Genomic DNA, 24,456 nt, shown 5'->3' on the forward strand with positions numbered 1-24,456 from the left:
AGCCCAGGCATTCGGACTCTTCCTCCCCTCTCAGGAAAAAGCAGGCAGACACCAGACTTGCACCTCAGTTGTATTTTTCTAATTTCCCCAGTTTATTTGAGAACAATTTTGTCTGACATACATTCATATAAATTTTAGATCAGTTATTTCAAAGTGCGCACAAATTATGTATATTTCCCTACAACCAGGCACTGACAAAAGAATACTTAATATATCAATATTTAAGTATTCCAACATAAAAGGACTTTTTCCAACTTAATACTTTTTCCCACACAAGGTGATCTATAATTGGCATTCAGGCAATTATATGCATGTAGAAGCAGACACAGTCCCCAAAATGACCACAAGATAAACCAGCACACACTTCTCCTGGATATAATTACATTTCCAGAAGCAAAGGGGTTCAAATGGGAACAAATAAGTTGACTTCCTTATGAAATAAGCTACACAGACACAAACCAAGAAGGAGTGAAGGTGCTAAAGGCGAATCCCACAAATCTCCCTCCTTCCGGTCCTGAAAATACACGCGTGGGCGCTGTGGGCGCGTGACCCTTGACCAGCGTCGCTGGACGCCAGGCCCTGGCCTCGAGAGGTAGAGCAGGCAGGGGCCCGCCGGAGGGAGGTGGTGCGGGCTCCTGGAGGGACGTCTTCTTCACTTCACATGTTCTACCGTGCGGCTCCACTATTTCCACTGTTCCACTGTTTTTGTAACTGGGGCAAAGTGGGAGGTTTAGCTAGTCTAAGGAACTCTTACCCCATAAACTATCTGAATCAAAGACTTTTTATTTACTCTTTTACTAAACACAAAGACTGATTTCCATCTACAATTATTTTGTCAGGTGAGAAACAGCGAGTAAGCTGAAGGGAGGGCTGCAGCCGTGGCTCAGAAGGGACACTGTTGACAGCTGACACGTGGCTGGGGGGCGAGCCTGGGCCACGGCGGGACGGCCTGGTCAGCGGGCCTGCTCCAGGAAGGCCCTGCAGCACCGCACGCACTGCTGGTAGACGGTCTCGAAGTCCGCGTCGTTGCCCTGGAAGGCAGGGAGAAGGGAGAGTAACACAAGCACTCAGGGGCTCGCCTTCAGGGCGCCTGCCTCTGACCCCCAAGGGCAGGCGCTCACGCGGGCTCTCTGTACGTCGCCCTTGTCTGTGAGCATCAGGACGGAAGTGAGACCACACTTACATAATAGGGATCTTCAATGATAAGTTGTTTTTGTGGATCATAGCTCCCGAGTAGTTCGATTTTCGCTCTGCAGTTTTTAACTTGATTACTTTTTCTATTCAAATCTCTGTAAAATTGAAACATGAACTTAGTTTTCTGATCTATGGCTTCCAGTTAAACTGGGACATCTGCTAGGGTTTTATGAAGTATCCGTATCAAAATCCAGCAAAAGTAACCTGATTTAAAAAGGAAACCAAACACTCGGCAGTTCGGCACAGCCTCCACGTGGCTGCCCCAGCGGGCTCTCTCTTCCAGGCAAGGGGGCTCCAACGGCAGCAGGCTTACACAGAATGCACCCTCAGGTCGGACAGTAATTAGCACTCTCCTCTGAAGCACATGCTCAGAAAGACCCAGGGCCAGCGGCTGAGCAGGACAACAGGATGGAGCTCCAAGAGCCACGAAGGCCAGGGCCCAGGGGGCGGCAGGCCCCTGGGGAGGTGTCCTGAGCAGACCCCTGGCCACTCCGTCTGCTCCCACCTCAGCCTTCTCACTGAGTTTTGTGGGGTCTGGTTAACAAACCTCCAAGGGGGAGGCCAGGGTCTCACAGGAATCCTGCAGGCCTCAGAGCACAGAGCCTCCCTGAGAAGCCATGGGGCTGAAACAAGAGGGGCGGGTAGGACTGGGATGGCAAGGGCTGCACCACCAAATGCCAACCACTTCCGGAAATTTATCTAGTAAACACGCCACACAGGGGTCTCTAGCAAGATGCTGCTGACAACGCTGATAAGCTATTCAGTGAGAAAAAAGAGGCCAAACAAGTGAAAAGCAAAAACACAAAATATATGCATTTTAATGGACTTAAAGAAAACCCAGGTAAGTTTGGTGCATCTGTACCTGTCTGCCCCGCAACAGACTCCAGGACTTTCTCTTCATTAAACGCGGGCACATTTACGGGTTAGCAGGGAAGCAGTCAGGGTGGCCCTGTGCTCACGCGGAGGGCTGCTCTCTGTCCCCTTGGTGTGGGCAGACGCTGGGGGCCCCGCAGGCAGACTGTGACCTCCCCTTGGTGTGGGCAGACGCTGGGGGCCCTGCAGGCAGACTGTGACCTCCCCTCGGTGTGGGCAGACGCGGGGGGCCCTGCAGGCAGACTGTGACCTCCCCTCGGTGTGGGCAGACGCGGGGGGCCCTGCAGGCAGACTGTGACCTCCCCTCGGTGTGGGCAGACGCGGGGGGCCCTGCAGGCAGACTGTGACCCGCTGTGTGACAAGCAGCGCCTGCCTTACAGCAGGCACAGGTCACACAGTCCTCTGAACTGTCAGACACACTACTGTACTCACTTATCTTTGCACCGTCGGCACATTATATAATAGTGTTTGTTAGGTTTAATTTTCACACACGTGGCCCACCCTAGATGTCACAAGAGAGGCCTAGGTGACCAGTGCCAGGCACATACCGCTGCAGAAACACCACCAAGCTCCTTGCTGCCCAGATTTAGGTCCCGAGGGCCAAACCCACGTAAGTGACAGCACGGTGGTGGTGTGACTCACGCGTGCAGAGCTGAGGCCTAACGTCCGCCATGTGCACTGCTGAACCGGGAACCTGGGCAAGCGACGAACCTCCCTGTGCCTCCAGCTCCTCTGCGATAGCACGGGGGCAAGCCTGCAGACTTGTGGGCTGACTGCTCTGGTGTGCAGAGCCGCTGTTGCCTAATACCTTCATCTGACAGCTCTTGTTTTTAAATTGATTAAGGCAATCAACAATTTAAATGGAGTAAAATGTCTTTTTTGGTCAGGCTTTCTTTCGGGGTGGGGTGGGGCAGCAATGAAGGGGAGTAAGATGAGAAACTCAATAACACACGGTGCTGCCGATGAGTCGTTATGGCCACAACACACTCTCTTCTGCAAAACAGAGAGTCACCTTACATCTCAGACTTGTCCTTATCAAAAGGTGCGTCTCAGTTAAACACACCTATGAGACTCAATTCTAAATGACTGGATTTCTCACTCTTCTAAATAAATAATTCTGCATATTATGACCATCACTATTAATTAAAAGTTTAAGGTAATAAAAAAGTCATTTGAACAAACTGCTTGGCCTATTACTGAAATGAGTTGAAGAGAAATACCCTTTAAAAATGTGATTACCTCAGATTGCTCTCATCCATACATAGTATATAATCAAAAGTGGCAAAGTCTTCTTTGGTAACCTGAAAGCAAATGAGAAATCAAAACACAGTGTTTACATTCAGACCAATCAAGCCGAGAGGACCAAAAACAGAACTTAAAAAAAAAAAAGCTATACTTGAATCTGCTACTAATTAAGTTGAACCATTTAGGGCACTTTAGAGTTAAAACAGAGTTAATCTATTAGTAATTTCCTAAAACTGTATTACAAAGAAGTTTTATAAAGTTTCCTGGAGTAACCATAAGATAGTATTTTATAGTATGTGCATGCAAAGCTTATACTTCATCTTAGACTTCTTAGACACAAAGTGTAATACAGCTAACTTATTATACATTCCATATCTGAGTCCTGTTCTTCACTCTCCAGGCCCTCATTCCGAGCCCCGGTGACGGGCGCCCACTGCAGGGCAGACAGCTGTCTTTGTGGGGCTTCCCTCACGCAGGGCGGGCAGCTCACGGGAGTGACTGTGTCTCACGGAAAAATAAAGCAGAGAAGAGGGGAGAGGAAGATGACATGTAAATAGGGGTCGGGGAAGATGAACTAAGACAGAAACGCATGAGTGACACTCTCTGGATCGTCTTTCTTCTGACTGAATATTTACAATCTGGACATGACACAGGAAGAGTGCCACTCAGTAGTTTTACAAATTCTAACCTAAACTTGGCATTTTGGGGGGATCCCCCCATAGTTCAGTTGGTAAAGAATCTGCCCGCAATGCAGGAGACTCCGGTTCAATTCCTGGGTCGGGAAGATCTGCTGGAGAAGGGATAGGCTATCCACTCCAGTATTCTTGGACTTCCCTTGTGGCTCAGCTGGTAAAGAATCTGCCTGCAATGTGGGAGACCTGGGTTTGATCCCTGGGTTGGGAAGATCCTCTGGAGGAGGGAAAGGCTACCCACTCCAGTATCTAGAACTAAGAAAGAAACGCATGAGTAACAGTCTCTGGATCTTCTTTCTTCTGATTGAGTATCTACAATTTGGACATGACACAGAAGAGAGTGTCACTTAATATTTTTACTAATTCTAACCTGAACTTTTCATTTTTTGACATTTATAAACACAAGCCTGCTAAAATATAAATGAAAAATTATTTTACGATTTTTTACTGTTATAATGACAATAAGAAAGGAGCAACTATATTCAATTTTAATAACCTATTAGGGAAAAGAATCCGAAAAATATATAGAATAGAATCACTCTGCTGTACTCCTGAAACTAACACAGCATTGTAAGTTAACTACACGTCAACTAAAAAAATGGCAGGAAGGGAGGGAGGGAAGAAGGAAAACATGCCCCAAATCAAAGGTGGAAATAATTTCTAGGAATGCAATTTCAGTAATCATCTTCATCACTAAAAAAAGTCCTCTGAAATACAGTGGTACAGTGACACCACAAGGAAGATTCTGATAATCTGGTTAAGCAGAGAAGTGATACTTGACTATACTCAGTTTTGCAAAAGAACAATAAATATATTCATTATTCTGTTAAAAATAATAAATTTTGGCTCTCAGCATGCATTTGCATTAGTTTTTAGCATACTATATTAATAAAATACTGGAATCAATTTTGTTCACATTTCCAAGGTACTAGATTATTTCAAAATGTATTAGAACAAACATTATAAGTTATTGCCCCAAGTTAGTTGTCTGAAAATGTCCTGGGATTAAACATTAAACATTGTCTTTAATTTTGGAAAGACTGTGACTACAGACCCTAAAATTTAGTAACTGACAGCTACATGTAGCTACATGATGCTAAGATGTTAAAATAATTGCTAAAGAATTAACAATTAACATAAAGAATGCACAGTAAAGGATTTCCGCTTGCACCTATAAATGAAATAGCTGTGACAAAACAATCCTATTGCTAAAAAAACCTAGAAAATGCCCATCAAAACTGAACACATCTGCGCAATCATTAACTCGCTCCCAGGACAGCCAGGCTGAGAAAGGCCAAAATCCCAAGTGCGTGTGCAGAGCCAAGGGTGCAAGCCCGGGGGCTCTGCTGCTGCGGACAAGCCTGGCTGCCTGAGAGGCTGACCTGCCAGAGGCAGCTGGCAGCCTGCTCCTGCCCCCAGAGCACTTGGTGACCCTGCACCTCGGCTTGGGATCAGAAGAGAGATCTTAAACTTCTTGGTTTTAACTCTTAAGATGTTTACCAAAGCTATTAAAAGTAAAATTGTTATAAACTATTTGCTTAAAATAATAAAAATTCATTATTTGTTATTATAACATTTTTGTAAATGAAAAACAGCTATACTTTCCACACTGAAACACAGGCAGGAGGAGAGTTGCACTGTTTTACATCTCTGCAAATTTCTTTAATATCTGCTTATTCAAGACGGGTGGTTATCCTGTGTGCTTCAGCATCTGATCAGCTGAAATACGCAAGCCCAGCCTCACACAAGTACATAGCTTGAAAGAAGTCTTTTAACACCCATTGTATGACTGTGGATATTCTTTGATCTAACACCAAAACTCACTAAGTGGTGATTTCTCACAGGTCTCTTACAAGGCGGAGTATGAAACCACATCAGCAAGCTTCTCTGTCCACGTTCACTGGCCAGTCTGACCCTTTGAATGGACCCCTCACTCACACATTTTGACCTCATGACCGAGGGTCCCTGGACCCCACTGTGGGGACCACGCCCTAGACTCACAGGAGGGACTGTCAGCAACATCTGAGAACAGTGTGATCATAGCAATGGGGGGAAGCGGGTGCTCAGCATCAGGAGGGCAGAACCATGTGGCCTCCCGGCCCCGAGAAGCCTGGGCAGAGGCACCAAAGGACAGCCAGCAACCTCACCAGTCGGAGAAGCGAGAGGCAAGGATGCCAAGACGGCCAGAGGAGGAGGGAGCCCCAGAGAGGGGAGCCTGGCCCCCACAGGGTCTCTCTCAGAGCACCTGGTGAGCTCCTAACAGACTCAGCGCGAGAAGCCGAGAGGACAAGTGGCAGGCAGCAGCAGCAGACCCAGGGAGGGAGAAACAGAACTCTGTCTCCAGACAGAAGCAGGCACCCCATCAGGTAGGGCTCCCGCGTTCCCCTGAGAGGAGCCGACCAGGATGGCCAGAGCCCCGTGAAGCAGGACGAGCTCCCAGTCAGCTCGAAACCAGACCCTTCCCACCAAAGCGAAGCCCCGAGGGCGAAGGACCTGCACCCGGAGCGCCCACACGGCTCACAGGTCAAGCTCGGCATTTAATCCAAATCAGCACGGAAGCAATAAACAAAGGGGAGGCAGAGTAGACTCACAAGGACCCAGGTGTCAGTCACCAGACCTTATTTTATTGGGTTGGCCAAAAACCTCATTTGGGTTTTCCAGAATATGTTACAGAAAACTCCAAACAAACTTTTTCCAAATAAACTCTTGTTGTTGTTGCTCAGTTGCTTGTTGTGTCTGATTCTTTGCAACCCCATGGACTGCAGCACACCAGGCTTCCCTGTCCTTCACTATCTCCCAGGGTTTGTTCAAACTCAGGTCCGTTGAGTCAGTGATGCCATCCAACCATCTCATCCTCTGTCACCCCATTCTCCTCTTAGTCTAATCTTTCCCAGCATCAGGCTCTGTTCCAATGAATTGGCTCTTGGCATCAGGTGGCCAAAGCATTGGAGTTTTAGCTTCAGCATCAGTCCTTCCAATGAATATTCAGGGTTGGTTTCCTTTAGGATTAACTGGTGTGATCTCCTTGCAGTCCAAGGGACTCTCAAGAGTCATCTCCAGCATCACAGTTTGAAAGCATCTATTCTTTGGCACTCAGCTTCTTTACGGTCCCACATACATACATGACTACTGGAAAAACCACAGCTTTGACTATATGGACCTCTGTCGGCAAAGTAATGTCTGCTTTTTAACATGCTGTCTAGGTTTGTCAAAGCTTTTTGGCCAACCAAATAAACAGCTATGATCAGAATTGTTCAAAAAGATACAGGGCAAATTGCATAATTTCACCCGAGGGTTGGAATCAATTTTTAAATGAAATAAAATGTATTAAATAAAATAACAGACATCAAATATTCCATAAAGGCTTATATCCTGGGTGTTCATTGGAAGGACTGATGTTGAATCTGAAACTCCAATACTTTGACCACCTGATGCAAAGAGATGACTCACTGGAAAAGACCCTGATGCTGAGAAAGATTGAGGGCAGGAAGAGAAGGGGACGACAGAGGATGAGATGGTTGGATGGCATCATCGACTCGATGGACATGGGTTTGGGTGGACTCCGGGAGTTGGTGATGGACAGGGAGGCCTGGCGTGCTGAAGTTCATGGGATCACAAAGACTGAGCGACTGAACTGAACTGAACAGTTTGAAAACACAGAAAGACTAGTACATCACAAAACAGGTCAGTAGAAAATCTCAGACTAAAAACTAGAGTGAAAAGGATGGAAAAAGTAGAAAAGTCATAAGAAATTTATGTTTAAAATACATTTAGGTTGAATTTCAGAAGAATGAGGGGAAGAAAAATATACACAGATAACAGCCCAGAATTTTCCAGCACTGATAAAAACCATCAAGACACAAATTCAGGAAGTGAAGTTGACCACATAAAATTGCCAGAAACTACACACCAAAGAAAAGCTAAAGACAGCAGAAGAAAATGACAGCAAGTGTCGGAAACAACAAAATTAGGATGGAGCAGATGAACCCTTCCCAGACGGTTACAGCAGAGACACCGCCGCTGTTTGGTGAACGTTCTGTAAGCGAAGAGAACATCAGGCCACCTGTGTTACAAGGCCGCTCCGCCCAGAGGCACGGATAAACAAACTGCCACTAACTGTGCAATGACCCTGAATCCACAGATGAAGATGACTGAAGCTCTGCTATGAGCAATATGGAGAAGCTCACAAAGGAAAATGCTGACAGAAAGATATGCACTAGAGGATTCTACCGTCATAAAGTTCAGAGGTCAGAAGGCACTCTGAGTGGGGCCCTCTGCAGTAGAGCAGGGGAGCCGGTATGATGCAAGATGCACTGAGCACCCAGACATCTGTGTATGTGTCAAATAAAGTTTACTGGGAAGGAAAGAATGTATGGTAAAGTAAACAACCCCACAGAACTAACCGGATGAGAGTTCACATACTCCAGAGAACTGATTTACACACGATACAGAGAGAAAAGCACCCTAAATATATTTTGTCTGTTAAAGTCAGGTTTAGTAGAAGTATTATAGTTCTCATACAAGTTGTGACACTAAAGAGGAAACCTGTAAACATTAGAAAATGCTAAAAAATAACAAAGATCTGATGTGATACTGACATATCCTACTAGAACTTCAAAATTAAAAAAAAAAATCATTGTTGAGAAGTTTCTTAAAAGCAAAAAGGAAAAGGAAAAAGTAGATTATGTGGAGATACCGCTTCTAAAACGAGTAATAATTTCATAAGCAATAACTTTCTAGCTTTGTTTTTTTAAGGCATGTGTATTTAAAATACTTCATTTGTGCCCACTTTTATTATAAGCTTAATGTATGAAAAAAATCTGATCTTAAAAATAGAAAACATGAAAATATGATTGCTCATAATTCTCAAGGACTACTCAAAATAAATCTGTTATTTAAAAAACAGAAAGTAGAAATTGGCAAGGAATCCAAAACCCTGAAGAGATAAGAATGGACAAATGATATAAAAAATGTTTAATCTCTGTCCAATGAAATTCCACTTAAGAAAGGGTTTTTAAAATAGTTAAATAGTAAATTGTTAACACACACAGTCAACTGACATAGCCAGAAAATTAGTTCACAGATCTCAGATTATTCTAAGACAAAAATAATCTGTGTATTACTAATTCCTGAGACATAAACATGCTAAAAGTATTTCTATAGCAATTTTGTTTTGTGAATTTTCTGGCCTACATTCCACCAAATAAACCTGTAATTAAATCCAAGTTCTACTGCTTGGCAGCTGGGTAACCTTTAATAAGTCATTTATTTTCTCTCTGGAAGTGTTTCTTGATCTGAAAAATGTGTTTATCAACTACTTCCTACCACAATTGATAAAAATTAAGACAATAATAATTTAAAATATGATGCGTGGCAAAGCAATCTGCAAAGTTTTAAGCAAAGACAAGATTCAGTATAACAATGACTAAGGAATCTTTATCTAGTTTTACAAAAAGTTCTGATTTAAGCACTAGTACTCAATTATAGTTCCCACGCTGCCATCCATACTTATAAACATGCAATATATTTGACAAGCGATTTTCAAAATACTTGGCTTCTCATTTTGAAGGCCTCAAAAGCTCTTCCCCAGGCGTGGGCTGTCATGCTCTGACACCAAGCCACAGCCCTTCTTGGGCTGTGCGTGGTTCAGCTGGAATCCCAGTCCACAGAGCTGTACATTTTGTTAGGATGATACAAAATGAAGTTCAAAGGTTTTAGACAGGTTTTTTTTAAAACATCCAATTGAATCTCCACAAAATAATCGCACCGATAAAAGTAACAGTTCCTGTAGAACAACACAGCAGTCAGGAACGAAGCCTATTTCTGCAGACGCTGGTCCCTGTGCCTACAGAAGCTCCCCGTGCCAGCACCCGCTGCAGCTTCTAGACAAGGAGAGACAGGGTTGGCTGCCCTTGGGCCCCGATGTCTTGCCAGGCACGCCGCTATGGAAACCTCACTCCCCCACCCCATAGTCCCATGTGAGTCTGGAACCCCATAGGCACCCACCAGACCAAATGGCTATTGAAATGTGTTATAATTTAAAATTCAGCTCCCATCACACTGGCCTTATGTCAAAAGTGCAAGAGCCACATGCAGCTGGTGGATTCCACCCTGGAAAGCAGTAGGTGCACCCGCCTCAATGCAGAATGTTCTACTGGGCCACACTCCAGAACCCAAACTCAGAAGTAAAACTGCTGTGTGCAGAATATGCATCCGTAAAAATATCAGCATTACCCTGTATTTCTAAGGCACTTCACAGTTGAAAATGTTTTTGTATTAATAGCAGAACTGTATTGTAATGGGTTGGCCAAGAAGTTCGTTCAAGTTGTTCCATAAGATGTTATGAAAAGCCCAAACAAACCTTTGGGCCAAGCCAACAGTAACAACCTTGTAACGGAAGCAGACGAAGTCACCATGGACCAGAATATAAAAGGACACCAGAAATAGGAAGGACACCACAGCTCAGGTCACCCAGCGCTCAGTCACAGCTCTCTCGACCTTGCACTCTAATAAGCCAATTCCAAGGTCACACAAACCTTTCAGAACTGCGGACCCAGAACAGGTGCACTGTGGCTGGTTAAGCCAACCCTACATAAACACATTCATTACACGTAAGTCTCATTAAGCTTCTCACAACTCTCAGGTTATGGGATCAACGTATGAGAAATTAAACAAGGTTTCTTCTACCTGTCTTGCTTTATGGGCTGTGTTAATGCCATGATTTCTTAGGCAGCTCACAGCTCTTGGATCTGGTGACCGGCCCACGTTCCAGTCAGAAACAGCGCCACTGTCAATGACCCACTGCAACATAAAACACACAAGTGCACTTTCAAGATCAAGTACGGTACCTGCCGGGCAACGTGATTCATAGGGACACCATGCTTCTTCATGCAAGCCTGCCCCCGATAATCAGGAGGGTTTCCTAGTTCATACGTGGATGTCGCTGCACTGTCTATCCTCCACTGCAGGAGAAAAAAAGAATTCTTTTCACAACTTTCTGCCCCAAAGCCATTCAAGTTGGCCTCTTTAAGACAGTAACAGTACTTACATTATCTGAAATGTTTTGATCAGTTACAAGTTTCCTGAAAACTGCTTCTGCGATGGGTGATCGACAGATGTTACCTTAAAAAGAGGTGGGGGAACAGAGAGTGAGTGTCTGGTTTGAGGGAAGTGCAGGCGCTGGGCCCAGCACAGCACAAGCTCACAAGACTCCACAGAGCTGGGGCAGCGAGGGAGCAAGGCAGACACTCTTCCCTGCGGTGACTGAGCTACCAGCATGTGGCAGGGCCCGGCAGGACAGCTGACCCAACCCCACTTGATGACTTCAAACCAACTGTCCAAATACACAAAGTACAATGACAAGGACATTAGAAATCAGAACAGTTAGGACCAAAATCATCATTTTTCAGTTTGCGATCACTGACCCAGAAGCTAATCATGAAATCAAATGAATGGGTTGCAACCAGTCTATTTTAAAATGATATAGAACAAGAGTTTTAAAATATGTACTTTCAAGTATACTGCACACAATAAAACAATACATTGTTTCATAAAATACAGAAGCAAATACATTTAGGCCGAACAGTGGTTCTACACAGACTCCTACTGAAGGACCCATGCAGAGCCCTTGCTTGAGCGCCATGCCCCCAGGAGCCGGAGCTCGGGCAGGGACGGGCCTCCAAGCTGTCCAGTTGGCCCAGAACTTCCGCCCAGAACCAGCTGCAAGTTCATCGATTCCCAGGACCACCATCAGTTCAAACTAGCTGGCCACAAATTTGGGGGTCTGCACCTGATGTGTAGAGCTGACTCAATGGAAAAGATCCTGATGCTAGGAAAGACTGAGGGCAGGAGGTGAAGGGGTGACAGAGAATGAGATGGTTGAATGGCATCATCAACTCAATGGATATGAATTTGAGCAAACTCCAGGAGATAGTGAAGGACAGGGAAGCCTGGTGTGCTGCAGTCCATGGGGTCACAAAGAGCTGGACACGACTTAGTGACTGAACAACCACAGGTTCAATATTTCTCTAAAAGGATTGTAGAATTCAGGAAAATGTTATAGTTTTACTATTACAAAAAGACACAGAACAGAACCAGCCAAACTCAGAGGGCATATTGAAGATTCTGGAAGAGTTCCAAACAGGAAACTCTGGTCTTCAGGGACAGGTCATCTTCCCATCATCCATGTGTGACTATACTCAGGGTACTGCCAATCCAGGATGCCACCCAGAGCTCCAGTGCCAAGGACTTATTGGGAATAACGACAATTAATTTATTGCTTAATTAACTATAATTAAACTCAATTAAAACAAGAAAATAAATGCTGATAGATACAAGAGAACAGGAAAAGAAGATAACATTTCTTATAAGAAAAAAGAACAATTAGGCTTCGTTTGTAAAGTATGAGAAGTATTTATCAATAAATACTGATTAATTGTAGGAAAAAGGTCACCTGACATCACTGTGTTCTCATTTCCCACGGTGCTGGCTGGGACAACATAGTCCATCTGCCTTGCAAAAGTACCGAATACTTCATAGTCTTGCCAAAATAAGGAGTTCCATTCTTTTTTGCTATCACCCTTACCGATGGTAAACATGTGACACTTTTCTGCACTTCAGTCTGGCTCAGAGGTTAAAGTGTCTGCCTGCAATGCGGGAGACCTGGGTTCGATCCCTGGGTCGGGAAAACCCCCTGGAGAAGGAAATGGGAACCCACTCCAGTATTCTTGCCTGGAGAATCCCATGGATGGAGGAGCCTGGTGGGCTACAGTCCACGGGGTCGCAAAGAGTCAGACATGACTGAGCGACTTAACTAACTAACTAAATGTTTGAAGGAACAAAACTTTCACCTTTCAGAAACGCACTGCTGTTACTGTTCTGCATACAGGCTGCCAAGTGAAATGGCAAACAGTGACCTCAAATCCCCTCAGAACTCCACATCTCACCCACTCCACCAGCAAAGCTCTGGTCCAACACACATGCTCTCTTTCAACGGTGGGTCTCCCTCTCGTGGCTTTCGCTCTTCTTCAGTCCAATCTCAACACGACAGCTGAACAGCCACAACACCTGAACTTCCCACCTCTGCTCAAAACCCTCTGAAGGCTTAACTCAGTGATCCCAGTCCTTACACAGCCTCACCAGATCCATTCTCCACAGGACCTAATGTGGGTCTGAAAACTAGGAATCAGGACCCACCTTTGTACACAGTTCTCAATGCTAAAAATAATTTTTACATTTTTAAGCAATTGAAAAAACTCAAAAGTACAGTAAGTTGTGACATGAGATTATACAGAATTCAAATTCCAGTGGGCACGAACAATCACACCGAGCATGACTGTTCACGTACTGGCTAGGGCTGCTTCTGCACTACACTTCTGGTATGACCATCAAATCACAATATATTTGTTCTCTGGCTCTTCAAAGGGTTTGCTGACTCCTGCCCCAGCTCACTGTACATGCACCAAGAATGGGACAAGTTTCGGATCCACTGGGCGCTGAGAAAACAAGTCAACATTATCTCCGAGTCCTCGGGAACTGAGGCAAGTCTGTTCAGAAGCAACTAGAGCAACAGACCCAGTGCTGCAGCTTCCCTGCTGTGTCGTGAACATGGCCAGAACCCTCTGTTCCGAATCTTTCACCTGCTTTCCTCCAGGTCCAGGATGCTTTTCCAAAATACCCTATGCTTGCTTCCCTACTTTTTCCAAGTCTTTCTTCAAATGCCACCTTCTCAGTAAGGCCTCCCCACAAAACCCTTCTTACAACTGCACTCCACTCCCATCCCCCCTTCCTGCCTTAGTGTTAACACCAGCTGACTGAGTAGCCAAATCCTTGACTGTTGATGACACAATGTGAGCTCTTGAGAGGCAGGGACTGTTGTCTGTTTTCCTCACCACTGTATCCCTAGCACTCAGAACAGTGCCTGGTACCATGGCAGTTGGTGAAAAAAGAAAGCCTACTGAAGATAAACACACACAAGCAGATATCTCCCATCAAGAGCCAGCAGAGTGCACCATGTCAGCCTAACCAACACTGCTAAGTAAAATAAGCAAAGCAATGGAATCCTGTTAGATACTCAACATAAACCAAACTGCCCTTTAATAAAGCTGTTGAGTCCATCAGTCAGCCTTCAGTGTAGAGCTTAAAATCAAATGACACCCACTGTAAACGTGAAACAAGGACGCCTTTTACTTTTTCCTTCACAGATATCCAATTCTACAAATACTTGGTGAACATATTTTGTCTTAAAGCTGTAAACAGAAAGAAAAATAAGCCAGTCATTGCCTTCAAGAGAGTTAAATCTAGCTATAATTGCAGCAGGCTTTCAAGTAATTATAATAAAATTTGTGTGAGGGAAGATGTATATAAAGCATCATGGGAACAATTACCTGTACCAAGAGGATCTGGAAAAAGTAAAGAAGGGAATGCTTGGGTCTGACCTTTTAGAAAGATTCTCCTGGAAAAATGCAAAGTGAGTTCCCAGAAAGAAGTACACAGTGGAAGGCACGCTGAGCAGCCGAAAAGCAGGGGAGCAGGCAACCAGAGGGTGTGTGGGTAGGAAACAGGAAACCAGGGAAAGTGGGAAAGGCCAAGCAGATCTCTGTGGTCTTCTATAAGAGTGCATCTAAGGAGGACTGGAAAAGCTATTATTCTGCAGGAAATGCAGGCTCATCCAGAGCTTTTTATGGACTACTGGCCATTTAGGCCTTTCTGGGAATTAAGGAGATGGGGTGGAAGTGCTGAGATGCGGTATCAAATGAAGAGTCCCGAAAGCTAAAGGGACACCGAACTCTATTTTAAGACGGGAAGGCTGATTGCTGAAATCTTAAAAATGAAATAATTCCGAGCTGGAAAGTACCTAATGAATTAAAAGGGAGAAAAATACCTTCATTTCATGTAGAGAAATATTGGCACATGGGGCTGTTACACAGCGACCTAAAGAATCAAATCTCCCAGGTTTGAATTTTACAACAAGAAATCCTAAGCCTTCGCATTCCATCTGCCTTTAAGTGCGCTCCATCTGGGAGCCTGAGGCAAGGAAACAGGACAGCAAACCAGTGCTATCATGGGTCTCGAGTATCAGCGGACCCTTAAAGGTCAGATCAGTTCAGTGGCCTGGGGTTTACCTGCAGGGGAAGGAACTATAGCCAAACAACGGCAAGAGCCCCGGCTTGGAGTGCAGATGCTGCAGGTGAGCGGGGACCTGGGCTTGAGAAGACTGAACAAAAGCTAGAGACCCAGACCTGCACAGAGGAGTCGGCAGGCGACAGAGGTTCTGACTCAGACACCTGACTTAGAACCGGGCTTGTCAAGAGCACCCAGCGTGCAGAGCCGCCCTGCGGCCGCGGGGCGCACCAAAGGGGCGCCGCGCACCGACCACCCTCGGGTCTCCCATCTCTGGCCGCCTCCCCATCGCTTTCCCTGGTTCAGCAGCGCAGAGCAGCTCAGAACGCATAACGCCCTACCCAGCCCTCCGGAAAGCTCAGAGCAGGGCTAGATCGGCGCCGTCTCACCCAGACACACGAACAGCACCGACTTGGTCACCTGCTCAGCCATCTTCCCGCGCGCGCAGAGGCGCCCAGTAATAACGTCGGAACGCTTCCGGCGCAGCGCATGCGCACTGAGAGCGGCCCGCCGGTGCGCCTGCGTAGTCCGGCGCCGACCTCTGGGGCGAGCGGGGCGGTTTTGCGCTGGCGCCCGTCAGGCCCCAGCGCCGCCGGCTGGAGGCGGAGCCGCGAGCCGCCTGGAGGCCTTGGGGGCGGGGACGGCGGGGCGGTGCCGAGAGCCACCTGAGGGGGGAGGGCCCCGGGCAGGAGCGGGATGCGCGCCGCCGAGTGACCGCCGGGACCGGAAAGCGCGTAGCCCCGGTCCACAGGGGTCCGCGGGACCGCAGGGCGAAGCAAGCGCGGCGGGGCCTGCTCTGTCCCCTCGGGTCCTCGGAGAGTGGAGGGCCAGTCCTGCGCTCAGGTGAGCGCCCGTCAGCGACCCACCGGCTGCACGTGACGGCCGCCCTCGGGGGGCGGGTCCACTCGCGCCTCTTGAGACCTGGGGCCCCCGCCCCCGCCCGGTGGAACCGCCGCGTTCGGCCGGCGCCGCGCGGCCCGGCCGGCCGTGGGCTGCGCGCTCGTCAACGACGGGCTGCTTCCGGGCCCGAGGGCGGGCGCGCCCCCTAACTGCGAGTCCGTACAAAGCGGTGCTCCCCCCAGTGGGAGCGTGTGGACCTGCCCCTCACCTGCCTCAGGTGTGCGCCGCCCACCGCGGCCATACCTGCCCAGGTGTACGCCGCCCACAGCGGGCCCCGCCCGGAGGCGGAGCCGCGGCAGCGCTCTTCCTCTCCCTGGGCGCGGTCCACAGCGCCGGGGCGCCGGAGCGGGCCAGGCTCGGGGTCGCGAGTGAGTAGGGGCGTCGGCGCGGGCCTATCCTGGCCTCGGGGCCGCCGCCGGGCCTCGAGAGTCTCGCTGGGGAGGGCCAGTCTTCGGGGGAAAAGGGAGAAGCTGTGTCTCTGGGATTGTTTGCTCTTGCGCGTCTTTTAATGCTGTCATCCCACAAGCTGTCAGAAGTTAAAAGGGCTCTCCACAAACGTGGTGTGATGCGGACTCAGCCCCCGTCGATTCGATTCACAGTCAAGCTCTTCTTGTTTACAGTTTTTATGGTTATCGTTCATTTTATACGATGTGTAAATATCTAAAGCTTGAAAAGCCAGGTATTTGTTGCTGTCCTTTCCGTTTCCTGTGTGTAAGTGCAGGTTATTCTGGACCTCTGTCAGAGCCGTCTGGGTTGAGCCTGCCTCTGAGTCGGGCAAGAGTCCGGGTGCTGCCCTTGCTCCGCGACCTCCTGAGGCGTAACTGCCAGGCCCTCCAGGCTCACCGGCCCCGCCTGTGATCAGCCGCGCTTTGCGGGTATCGCTTAGGGTAGACTGACTGCAGCCTGGCTCTAGGAGCCCTGGCCCCCGTATCTCTGTGCTGTGATAGTTTTTCCTTGTTTAAAGAAGCAGGAAACTGCTCTGAGTTGGTAGATGACCAGACGGTGATGAGATGTACCCTACTAGCTGGAAATGTGTCATTTTCACTTCCTTTCAATTGGAGTGTTGCTACTGCTGCTGCTGAGGCTGAGTGGAGAGAATGACACAGACAGGGGACCCCTGCCCACAGACAGTAGGAAGTGATGGCCCCAGCATGTTCTACCAAAGGGGCGAGGGTGCTAGGTCTTATTTTATATACAGAGCATACAGTGTTCTGCGTTTTTGTCCTCATGAAAGTTTTATTGAGATGTGAGAGATGCCCGAGTTAATAATGGGTTAGTCAGAAACTCTGCACACACCCGCCTCAGAGAAACAAGTCTCCAGTGGTGCTGTTTAGTTCTTTGTGTGGCCTGCCGTTGAAATACCTGTGCAGTGACCAGCTGGAGGTTAAAGGAAGTTATTACTTCCAGCTTGTTTATCATGCTTAAACTAAGGAGAATTGCTTACCTGGTTTACAAATGTTCTATTTAAACAAAGTTTCTATAAAACTAGTTAATACTGCACCTCATCTTTTGAAAGATTAAAAAAAATATTTAAAAGAAATCGTTGCTCATCAAGAGTGATTTGATGCTTTTATTCCATTTAGGAAATTTTCTCAGGGAGTTTCTCTCTGTTTAGAAATTAGGAAGTGGAATTTGGAAAGAAGAGACTGCTGTCAAGTCAAGGGGATGCTGCTGCCGTGTCGCTAAGTGACCGGTGGGCTCAGACGTCTTTCTATAAGTTGCCTTATGAGCAAGTGGTCGTGGTAAGACATCATCCTGTGCAGATGAAGACCTTAGCATATTGAATATTTATTTTCTTTGGGAGGAATCAGTTTTTCACAGTCAGTGATTGGACTAGAGTGGCATATGTTGTCTTCCTCTGAGCCAGGATCACTCTTCAGTTTGAGAAATGGTAAAGCGAGTATAAGTCAAGGGTCTCCTTATGCTGGAAGTTATGGGTCTCATCAGTCTACACTTCTGTCTCCTGTCCAAAGCCTGCAGTCAGGGGAACGGAAAAGAGGCAAAGGCCACAATAATGTTTGGGGTTCAAATTATCAGTTTAGTTTGAAGTTTGGACTAGAAGGTTAGTGGCCTGACCAGAAGGACCCGTTTTGATTTCTAGAACTGACAGACTTTGTCTCCTTAAGACAAAGGAAGCAGTTAAGCCTGGGCCATGGAAAGATAAGAACTGGTTTAAGAAACAATGGCCGTAGTTCTCAGGCAGTGGTGTCCGTGATGATAATATACTAATAAAGCTAAAGGCAATATTTCAGAGGTTTTTGAAAGATCACATATAAAGTTTCTTTTAGCTAAGATTTATAGGCAAAATAAAAATTTGTAAAAAAATTCCTATAGATAGCCTTCTCGTAATTGAGACTCTGTTGAGGAGAATAATATATTGGATGCTTTTGTCGACAGAAGGAAAGTTTGGAAGCCCTTGAAGTCTTATGATGTTGAGGTGCTGGGAGGGGCCGTGCCTCTCCTGCGTTCATTCCAGACCTCTGAAGGGCCAGACAGGAAACTGGTCAGTTTTCTCCCCCAGGTGGCAACTTTCTCTGAGTAGATTCTAATGTCCTGGTTGCCCCGAGTGCCCCCCGCCCTGAGTTTAATACCCTCTGATCAATATGGAAATTATTTCTACATCTTAAGGTCATTTCAAGGTTTTGAGGTTTCAAAAGTAAAAATTTTCTCCTCAGTATTTAAAAAAAGTTCCCTCAATTACAACACAGACTTAGTATGGGAATCTCAATACTTTAGTCACTTTCTAAAGTTTATTTCATCTTTGGCTGCACAGGGCTTTTGTGGCAGGGCGCGGGCTTCTCGTGGTGGGGGCTTCTTTTGTCGCGGAGCACTGACTCTAGGCACGTGGGTTCAGTAGTCGTGGCTTAGTTGCCCTGCAGCATGTGGGATCTTCCAGGACCAGGGATTGAACCAGTGTCCCTTGCATTGCAAGGCAGATTCTTAACCACTGGACCACCAGGGAAGCCCTATTTTAGCTACTTTTTAAAGGAAATTTCCCTCTATTTTCTTGGCTTGAGGTTTGGCAGCCATCCTTCTCTTGGGAGGAAACTCAAATATTTATACATAATTTGCTTTGCCTTGGAATTCAAGAGACTTAAAACTTTTATGAATGTTCAGATGCAAACCAAGACTTAATAGTGACCTGTATCTTCATAATTTCAGGAATATAATGATACCAACCTTCTGATCAGACCATGCCCCTCTGCCTTATGGTCAGCAGAGGAAAGTGGAAGAGCCATGTGATACTGAGGACTGGAATTGAGGCTTGTTTCCAAATCATTATTGTTACTTGTTGGCTCTGGCAGAGAAATTCACTATACACAACTATGACTGGGCAATATGCTTTTATTAGAGATTTAACAGGATCTATGCTATTCAAACCCATTAGCCCGGCTCTTCTGGAGCTCAGCTGGACATGACACTGTCCGCACCATGGCCAGCTTTGAGACATCAGTTCTCAGTGACCAGGGCTGTGTCTGGCACTCAGGCTCAGTGGTCTGCAGGCATCCCAGCTGGACCCAAATTCCCCAGCCCAGTAGCTGCCCTTCCCATGTTTATAAAAGGCTCTGACCTTCCCTAAACAGGATGTTTGCAATAGCAACTCTCAACATGGAATTTGCTTGTTTAACTGGTTTAACTCTGCTTGGTTGATAGAGTTCAAAGTAGAAGGTCTTTTGGGGGTAGGATTTATGATCATTTACTAAGCTTTAGTTGCACGTTCCAGAAAATCTGATCCAAACTGGCTTTAGCAGAAGAAGATTTTCCTGGCCCATGCGCCTGAAGAGGGGGCTTCCCAGGTGGTGCTAGTGGTAAAAAAATCCGCCTCCAGTGCAGGAAATGCAAGAGACTGCAGGGCTGCTTGTGGCTTCAGCTGTGGCCCAGCTCAGGGCGGAAGGAGAGCCAGCAGAGCCCGGCTTCACTCTCTAACTCTAGTGAAGAGCTTCTCTGCACAGCTCTGCTCTCAGGCTCTCCCCGGTGGTGAAAAAATCTTGCAACAAGTCAACACCAGTGCCTGCAAGAGAGTTCTGGCAGCTCCCACACAAGCCCAGCCAGATGCTGGTGTGGATCAGCTTTGGTTACAAAGCTCTGCTGTGGCACAGGGAAGACACTTGTTCTGATTCAGCAGATGGGTCACCTGTCCTGCTCTGGGCGCTGCAGCAGGGGGAACAGACAAACTGCTGGTCCCCCCAAAAGACATAGATATTTAGCAGCCAAAGGAACCAATTTCCACTGCAGTTTATTAATGCAAGGCAGTGAGAGAGATTGAGCATCTGTGTGTATGGGTCGGGCTCTGCAGGGCAGTGTTTTGGAAAAGCACTCCTTCTGACCCGTGAGGACTGCAGCTGAGTGGTGGACAGGTGTGTGGATGAGTCTCAAACCACACACTCAAGTGCCAGAAATGTAAGCATTTTATCCTGAGCCCTCCCGGTCAGTCACTTTTCAGAGTGGGTTTTGAGAAGAGGAGTTGGGTCTTTGCCATCTCTGCCCGGTCAGGTTTGCTTTTGGTCTTCACTTATCGTTAATTCTGAAGATGATCCCGGTTGCACTCCAGGTCCGACACTCCAGCTCTCGGGTGGAGCAGTGGGCGTTCCCTCAGGCACAGCTGACTCCCCTGTGCCTTCTGGGCGGAAGTGGTCTCAGTGGGGTGAGCACCACTTCAGCTGGAGCCACACGCAGGTCTCCTCACCTTCAGTTCGGTTTGGTTTTGTCTTCCCTTTCCTATGATAACTTTGAAAGGACTATTTAAGGGACTACACCACTTATACCTTACTACCCCCATACCCTCCACTCTTTTAAGGTCTGGGAAATGTTACAGATTCTGAGAGGCAGGGAACCTTTGCTCTTATTCAGCACATATTCTTCTAAACCTACTGGATTTTCCAAGTAAATGAATCTTTCCTAGTCCACACAGAGATTTGACATTTAATTCCAAAAAAATCACAAATGCTTTATTCATTTAACAAATATTTATTGGGCACTTACTGTATGCACTTATCATGTGTGTTGGAGATACTACACTGAATAAAATAGTCAGTGTGCTTAACCTGTGGCACTTACATTGTAGAGAGAGAGATTAGGTTAGAAAGATTAGACAGACAGGGGAGTGATATAGCCCGTGTTGTTGACATTCAGTCGCTAAGGGGTGTCTGACTCTGTGACCTCACGGACTGCAGCACACCAGGCTCTGCTGTCCTTCGCCATCTCCTAGAGCTTGCTCAAACTTATGTCCATTGAGTCGGTGGTGCCATCCAACCTTCTCATCATCTGTCACCCCCTTCTCCTCTTGCCCTCAGTCTTTCCTACCATCAGAGTCTTTTCCAATGAGTCAGCTCTTCACATCAGGTGGCCAAAATATTGAAGCTTCAGCTTCAGCATCAGTCCTTCCAATGAATATTCAGGGTTGATTTCCTTTAGGATTTCCTTTAATCTTGCGGTCCAAGAGCCTTCTCCAGCATTACAGTTCGAAAGCATCAATTCTTTGGCACTCAGCCTTCTTTATGGTCCAGCTCTCACATCTGTACATGACTACTGGGAAAACCATAGCTTTGACTATATGGACCTTTATTGGCAATGTGATGTCTCTGCTATTTAATACACTGTCTAGGTTTGTCATAACATTTCTTCACTAGTGGATCAGATGGTAAAGAAGTTGCCTGCATCACAGGAGATCCAGGTTTGATCTCTTGGTGGGGGAGATCTGCTGGAGAAGGGAATGACTGCCCTCTTCAGTGTTCTTGCCTGGAGAGTTCTATGGACATAGGATCCTGGCAGGCTACCTTGTCCCTAGGAACACAAAGAATCAGACAATACTGAGCAGCTAACCCTTTCACTTTAACTTTTCTTCCAGTTAGCAAGTGTCTTTTAATTTTACTGTCCACAGTGATTTTGGAGCCCAAGAAAATAAAAGTCTGTCATTGTTTCCATTTTTTCCCCATCTATTTGCCATGAATTGATGGGACAGATGCCATGAACTTAGTTTTTTGAATGTTGAGTTTTAAGACAGCCTTTTCACTTTCCTCTTTCACACTCATCAAGAGGCTCTTTAGTTCTTCGATTTCTGCCCTTAAGCCATCATCTGCATATCTGAGGTTGTTGATACTTCTCCCAGCAATCTTGATTCCAGCTTGTGAGGAATCCATCCTTGCATTTTGCATATGAGCTCTGCATATCTGTTAAATAAGCAGGGTGACAATATACAGCCTTGATGTACTCCTTTCCCAATTTGGAACTAGTCCATTGTTACTTGTCTGGTTTTAACTGTTGCTTCTTGACCTGCATACAGGTTTCTCAGGAGACAGGTAAGGTGTATTCCCATCTCTTTAAGAATTTCCACAGTTTGTTGTGATCCACTCAGTCAAGGACTTGAGCCTAATAAACGGACAAGTAGTTTTCTTTTCGGAATTCCCTTTCTTTTTCTGTGAGCCAGCAGATGTTGGCAATTTGATCTCTGGTTTCTCTGCCTTTTCTAAATCCAAATTATACATCTGGAAGTTCTCTGTTCATGTACTGCTGAAGCCAGCTTGAAAGATTTTGAGCATAATCTTGCTAGCATGTGAAATGAGTGCAATTGTACTGTAATTTGAACATTCTTTGGCATTGCCTTTCTTTGGGATTGGAAACTGATGTTTTCCAGTCCTGTAGACTACTGCTGAGTTTTCCAAATTTGCTTGCCTATTGAGTGTAGCACTTTACTAGCATCATCTTTTAGGATTTGAAATAGCTCAGCTGGAATTGCATCACTTCCGATACCTTTGTATGTAGTAATGCTTCCCAAGTCCCGCTTGACTTAGCCCTCCAGGATGTCTGGCTGTAGGTCAGTGATCACACCATCATGGTTACCCAGGTCATTAAGACCACTTTGTACACTTCTTTGTGTATTCTTGCTACCTCTTCTTAATATCTTCTGCTTCTGTTAGGTCCTTGCTTGTGCCCATCTTTGCATAAAATGTTCCCTTGATATCTCCTTCTGAAGAGATATCTAGATCTTCCCCATTCTACTGTTTTCCTCTGTTTCTTTCCATTGTTCACTTAAGAAGGTTTTATTATCTCTCCTTGCTTTTCTCTGGAACTCTGCATTCAGTTGGGTACATCTTTCCTTTTCTCCTTTGCCTTTCACTTCTCTTCTTTTCTCAGCTGTCTGTAAAGCCTCCTCAGACAACCAGTTTGCCTTCTTGCATTTTTTTTTTACTTGGGGATGGTTTTGGTCACCAACTCCTGTACAGTGTTATAAGCCTCCATCCATAGTTCTCACTCTCGCATGTCCAACTCACATCCATATGTGACTACTAGATGTGACTAGATGGACCTTTGTTGGCAAAGTGATGTCTCTACTTTTTAATATGCTGTCTAGGTCGGTCATAGCTTTTCTTCTAAGGAGCAAGTGTCTTTTAATTTCATGGCTGCAATCACAATCTGCAGTGATTTTAGTGAGTGAAGTGAAGTCGCTCAGTCGTGTCCGAATCTTTGCGACCCCATGGACTGTAGCCTACCAGGTTCCTCCATCCATGGGATTTTCCAGGCAAGAATACTGGAGTGGGTTGCCATTTCCTTCTCCAGGAGATCTTCCCAACCCAGGGATTGAACCTGGGTCTCCCACATGTAGGCACACGCTTTACCATCTGAGCCACCAGGGAAGCTCTGCAGTGATTTTGGAGACCCCCAAAAATAAAGTCTATCACTGTTTCCCCATCTATTTACCATGAAGTGATGGGACTGGATGCCATGATCTTAGTTTTTTGAATGTTGAATTTTAAGCCAACTTTTTCACTCTCCTCTTTCACTTTCATCAAGAGGCTCTTCAGTTCCTTCTCACTTTCTGCCATAAGGGTGGTGTCATCTGTGTATCTGAGGTTATTGATATTTCTCCCGGCAATCTTGATTCCAGATTGTGCTTCATCCAGTCCGGCATTTCGCATGATGTACTCTGCATATAAGTTAAATAAGCAGGGAGACAGTATACAGCCTTGATATACTACTTTCCTGATTTGGAACCAGTCTAATGTTCCATGTCCAGTTCTAACTGTTGCTTCTTGACCTGCATACAGATTTCTCAGGAGGCAGGTAAGGTGGTCTGGTATTCCTGTCTCTTGAAGAATTTTCCAGTTTGTTTTGATCTACACAGTCAAAGGCTTTGGTGTAATCAATAAAGCAGAAGTAGATACTTTTCTGTAACTCTTGCTTTTTCAATGATCCCACAGATGTTGGCAATTTGATCTCTGGTTCCTCTGCCTTTTCTAAACCAACTTGAACATCTGGAAGTTCACGGTTCACGTACTGTTGAAGCCTGGCTTGGAGAATTTTGAGCATTACTAGTGTGTGAGATGAGTTCAATTGTGCAGTAGTTTCAGCATTCTTTGGCATTGCCTTTCTTTGGGATTGGAATGAAAAGTGACACTTCACAGTCCAGTGTCCACTGCTGAGTTTTCCAAAT

General features: G+C 46.2%; 2 protein-coding genes across 4 annotated transcripts in view; one reads left to right on the forward strand and one right to left on the reverse strand.

Annotated features, from left to right (window-relative positions):
* Window positions 1–64: 64 nt before the first annotated feature.
* On the reverse strand, window positions 65–15,646 carry ACP1 (acid phosphatase 1). 3 transcript variants are annotated; one of them, XM_065947562.1, is made up of 6 exons: window positions 15,515–15,639; window positions 11,053–11,126; window positions 10,853–10,966; window positions 3,307–3,368; window positions 1,184–1,289; window positions 65–1,031 (listed from the first exon to the last, which is right to left on the reverse strand). In XM_065947562.1, the coding sequence occupies exons 1-6, from the start codon at window positions 15,555–15,557 to the stop codon at window positions 954–956; spliced, it is 477 nt and encodes a 158-aa protein (XP_065803634.1). In that variant the 5' UTR covers window positions 15,558–15,639; the 3' UTR covers window positions 65–953. The 3 variants fall into 3 exon arrangements, 2 of the variants coding, with proteins under 2 accessions (XP_065803634.1, XP_065803633.1); XM_065947561.1 differs by lacking the exon at window positions 10,853–10,966 and adding an exon at window positions 10,692–10,805 and having other exon boundaries at window positions 15,515–15,636; XR_010664642.1 differs by lacking the exon at window positions 65–1,031 and having other exon boundaries at window positions 1,214–1,289; window positions 10,692–10,966; window positions 15,515–15,646.
* A 384-nt stretch (window positions 15,647–16,030) lies between these two features.
* Window positions 16,031–24,456, forward strand: part of SH3YL1 (SH3 and SYLF domain containing 1) — a 67,925-nt gene continuing 59,499 nt past the window's right edge. The window contains exon 1 of the mRNA XM_065947560.1: window positions 16,031–16,393. Coding sequence (XP_065803632.1) covers window position 16,393 — 1 coding nt within the window. The 5' untranslated portion in view covers window positions 16,031–16,392. The remainder of the gene's footprint in view (window positions 16,394–24,456) is intronic.

Source organism: Muntiacus reevesi, chromosome 10 (assembly GCF_963930625.1).
Source record: "Muntiacus reevesi chromosome 10, mMunRee1.1, whole genome shotgun sequence".
NCBI lineage: Eukaryota > Metazoa > Chordata > Mammalia > Artiodactyla > Cervidae > Muntiacus > Muntiacus reevesi.

Bases quoted from the DNA above. Each gene is read 5' to 3' on its own strand.
- ACP1 (XM_065947562.1), bottom strand. From the start codon at position 15,557: ATGGCTGAGCAGGTGACCAAGTCGGTGCTGTTCGTGTGTCTGG. The intron at 3,369-10,852 runs GTACCGTACTTG...ATTTGCTTTCAG, and splicing joins TGAATCACGTTGCCCGGCAG to GTTACCAAAGAAGACTTTGC. The intron at 1,290-3,306 runs GTAATCACATTT...TCAATTTTACAG, and splicing joins ATGGATGAGAGCAATCTGAG to AGATTTGAATAGAAAAAGTA.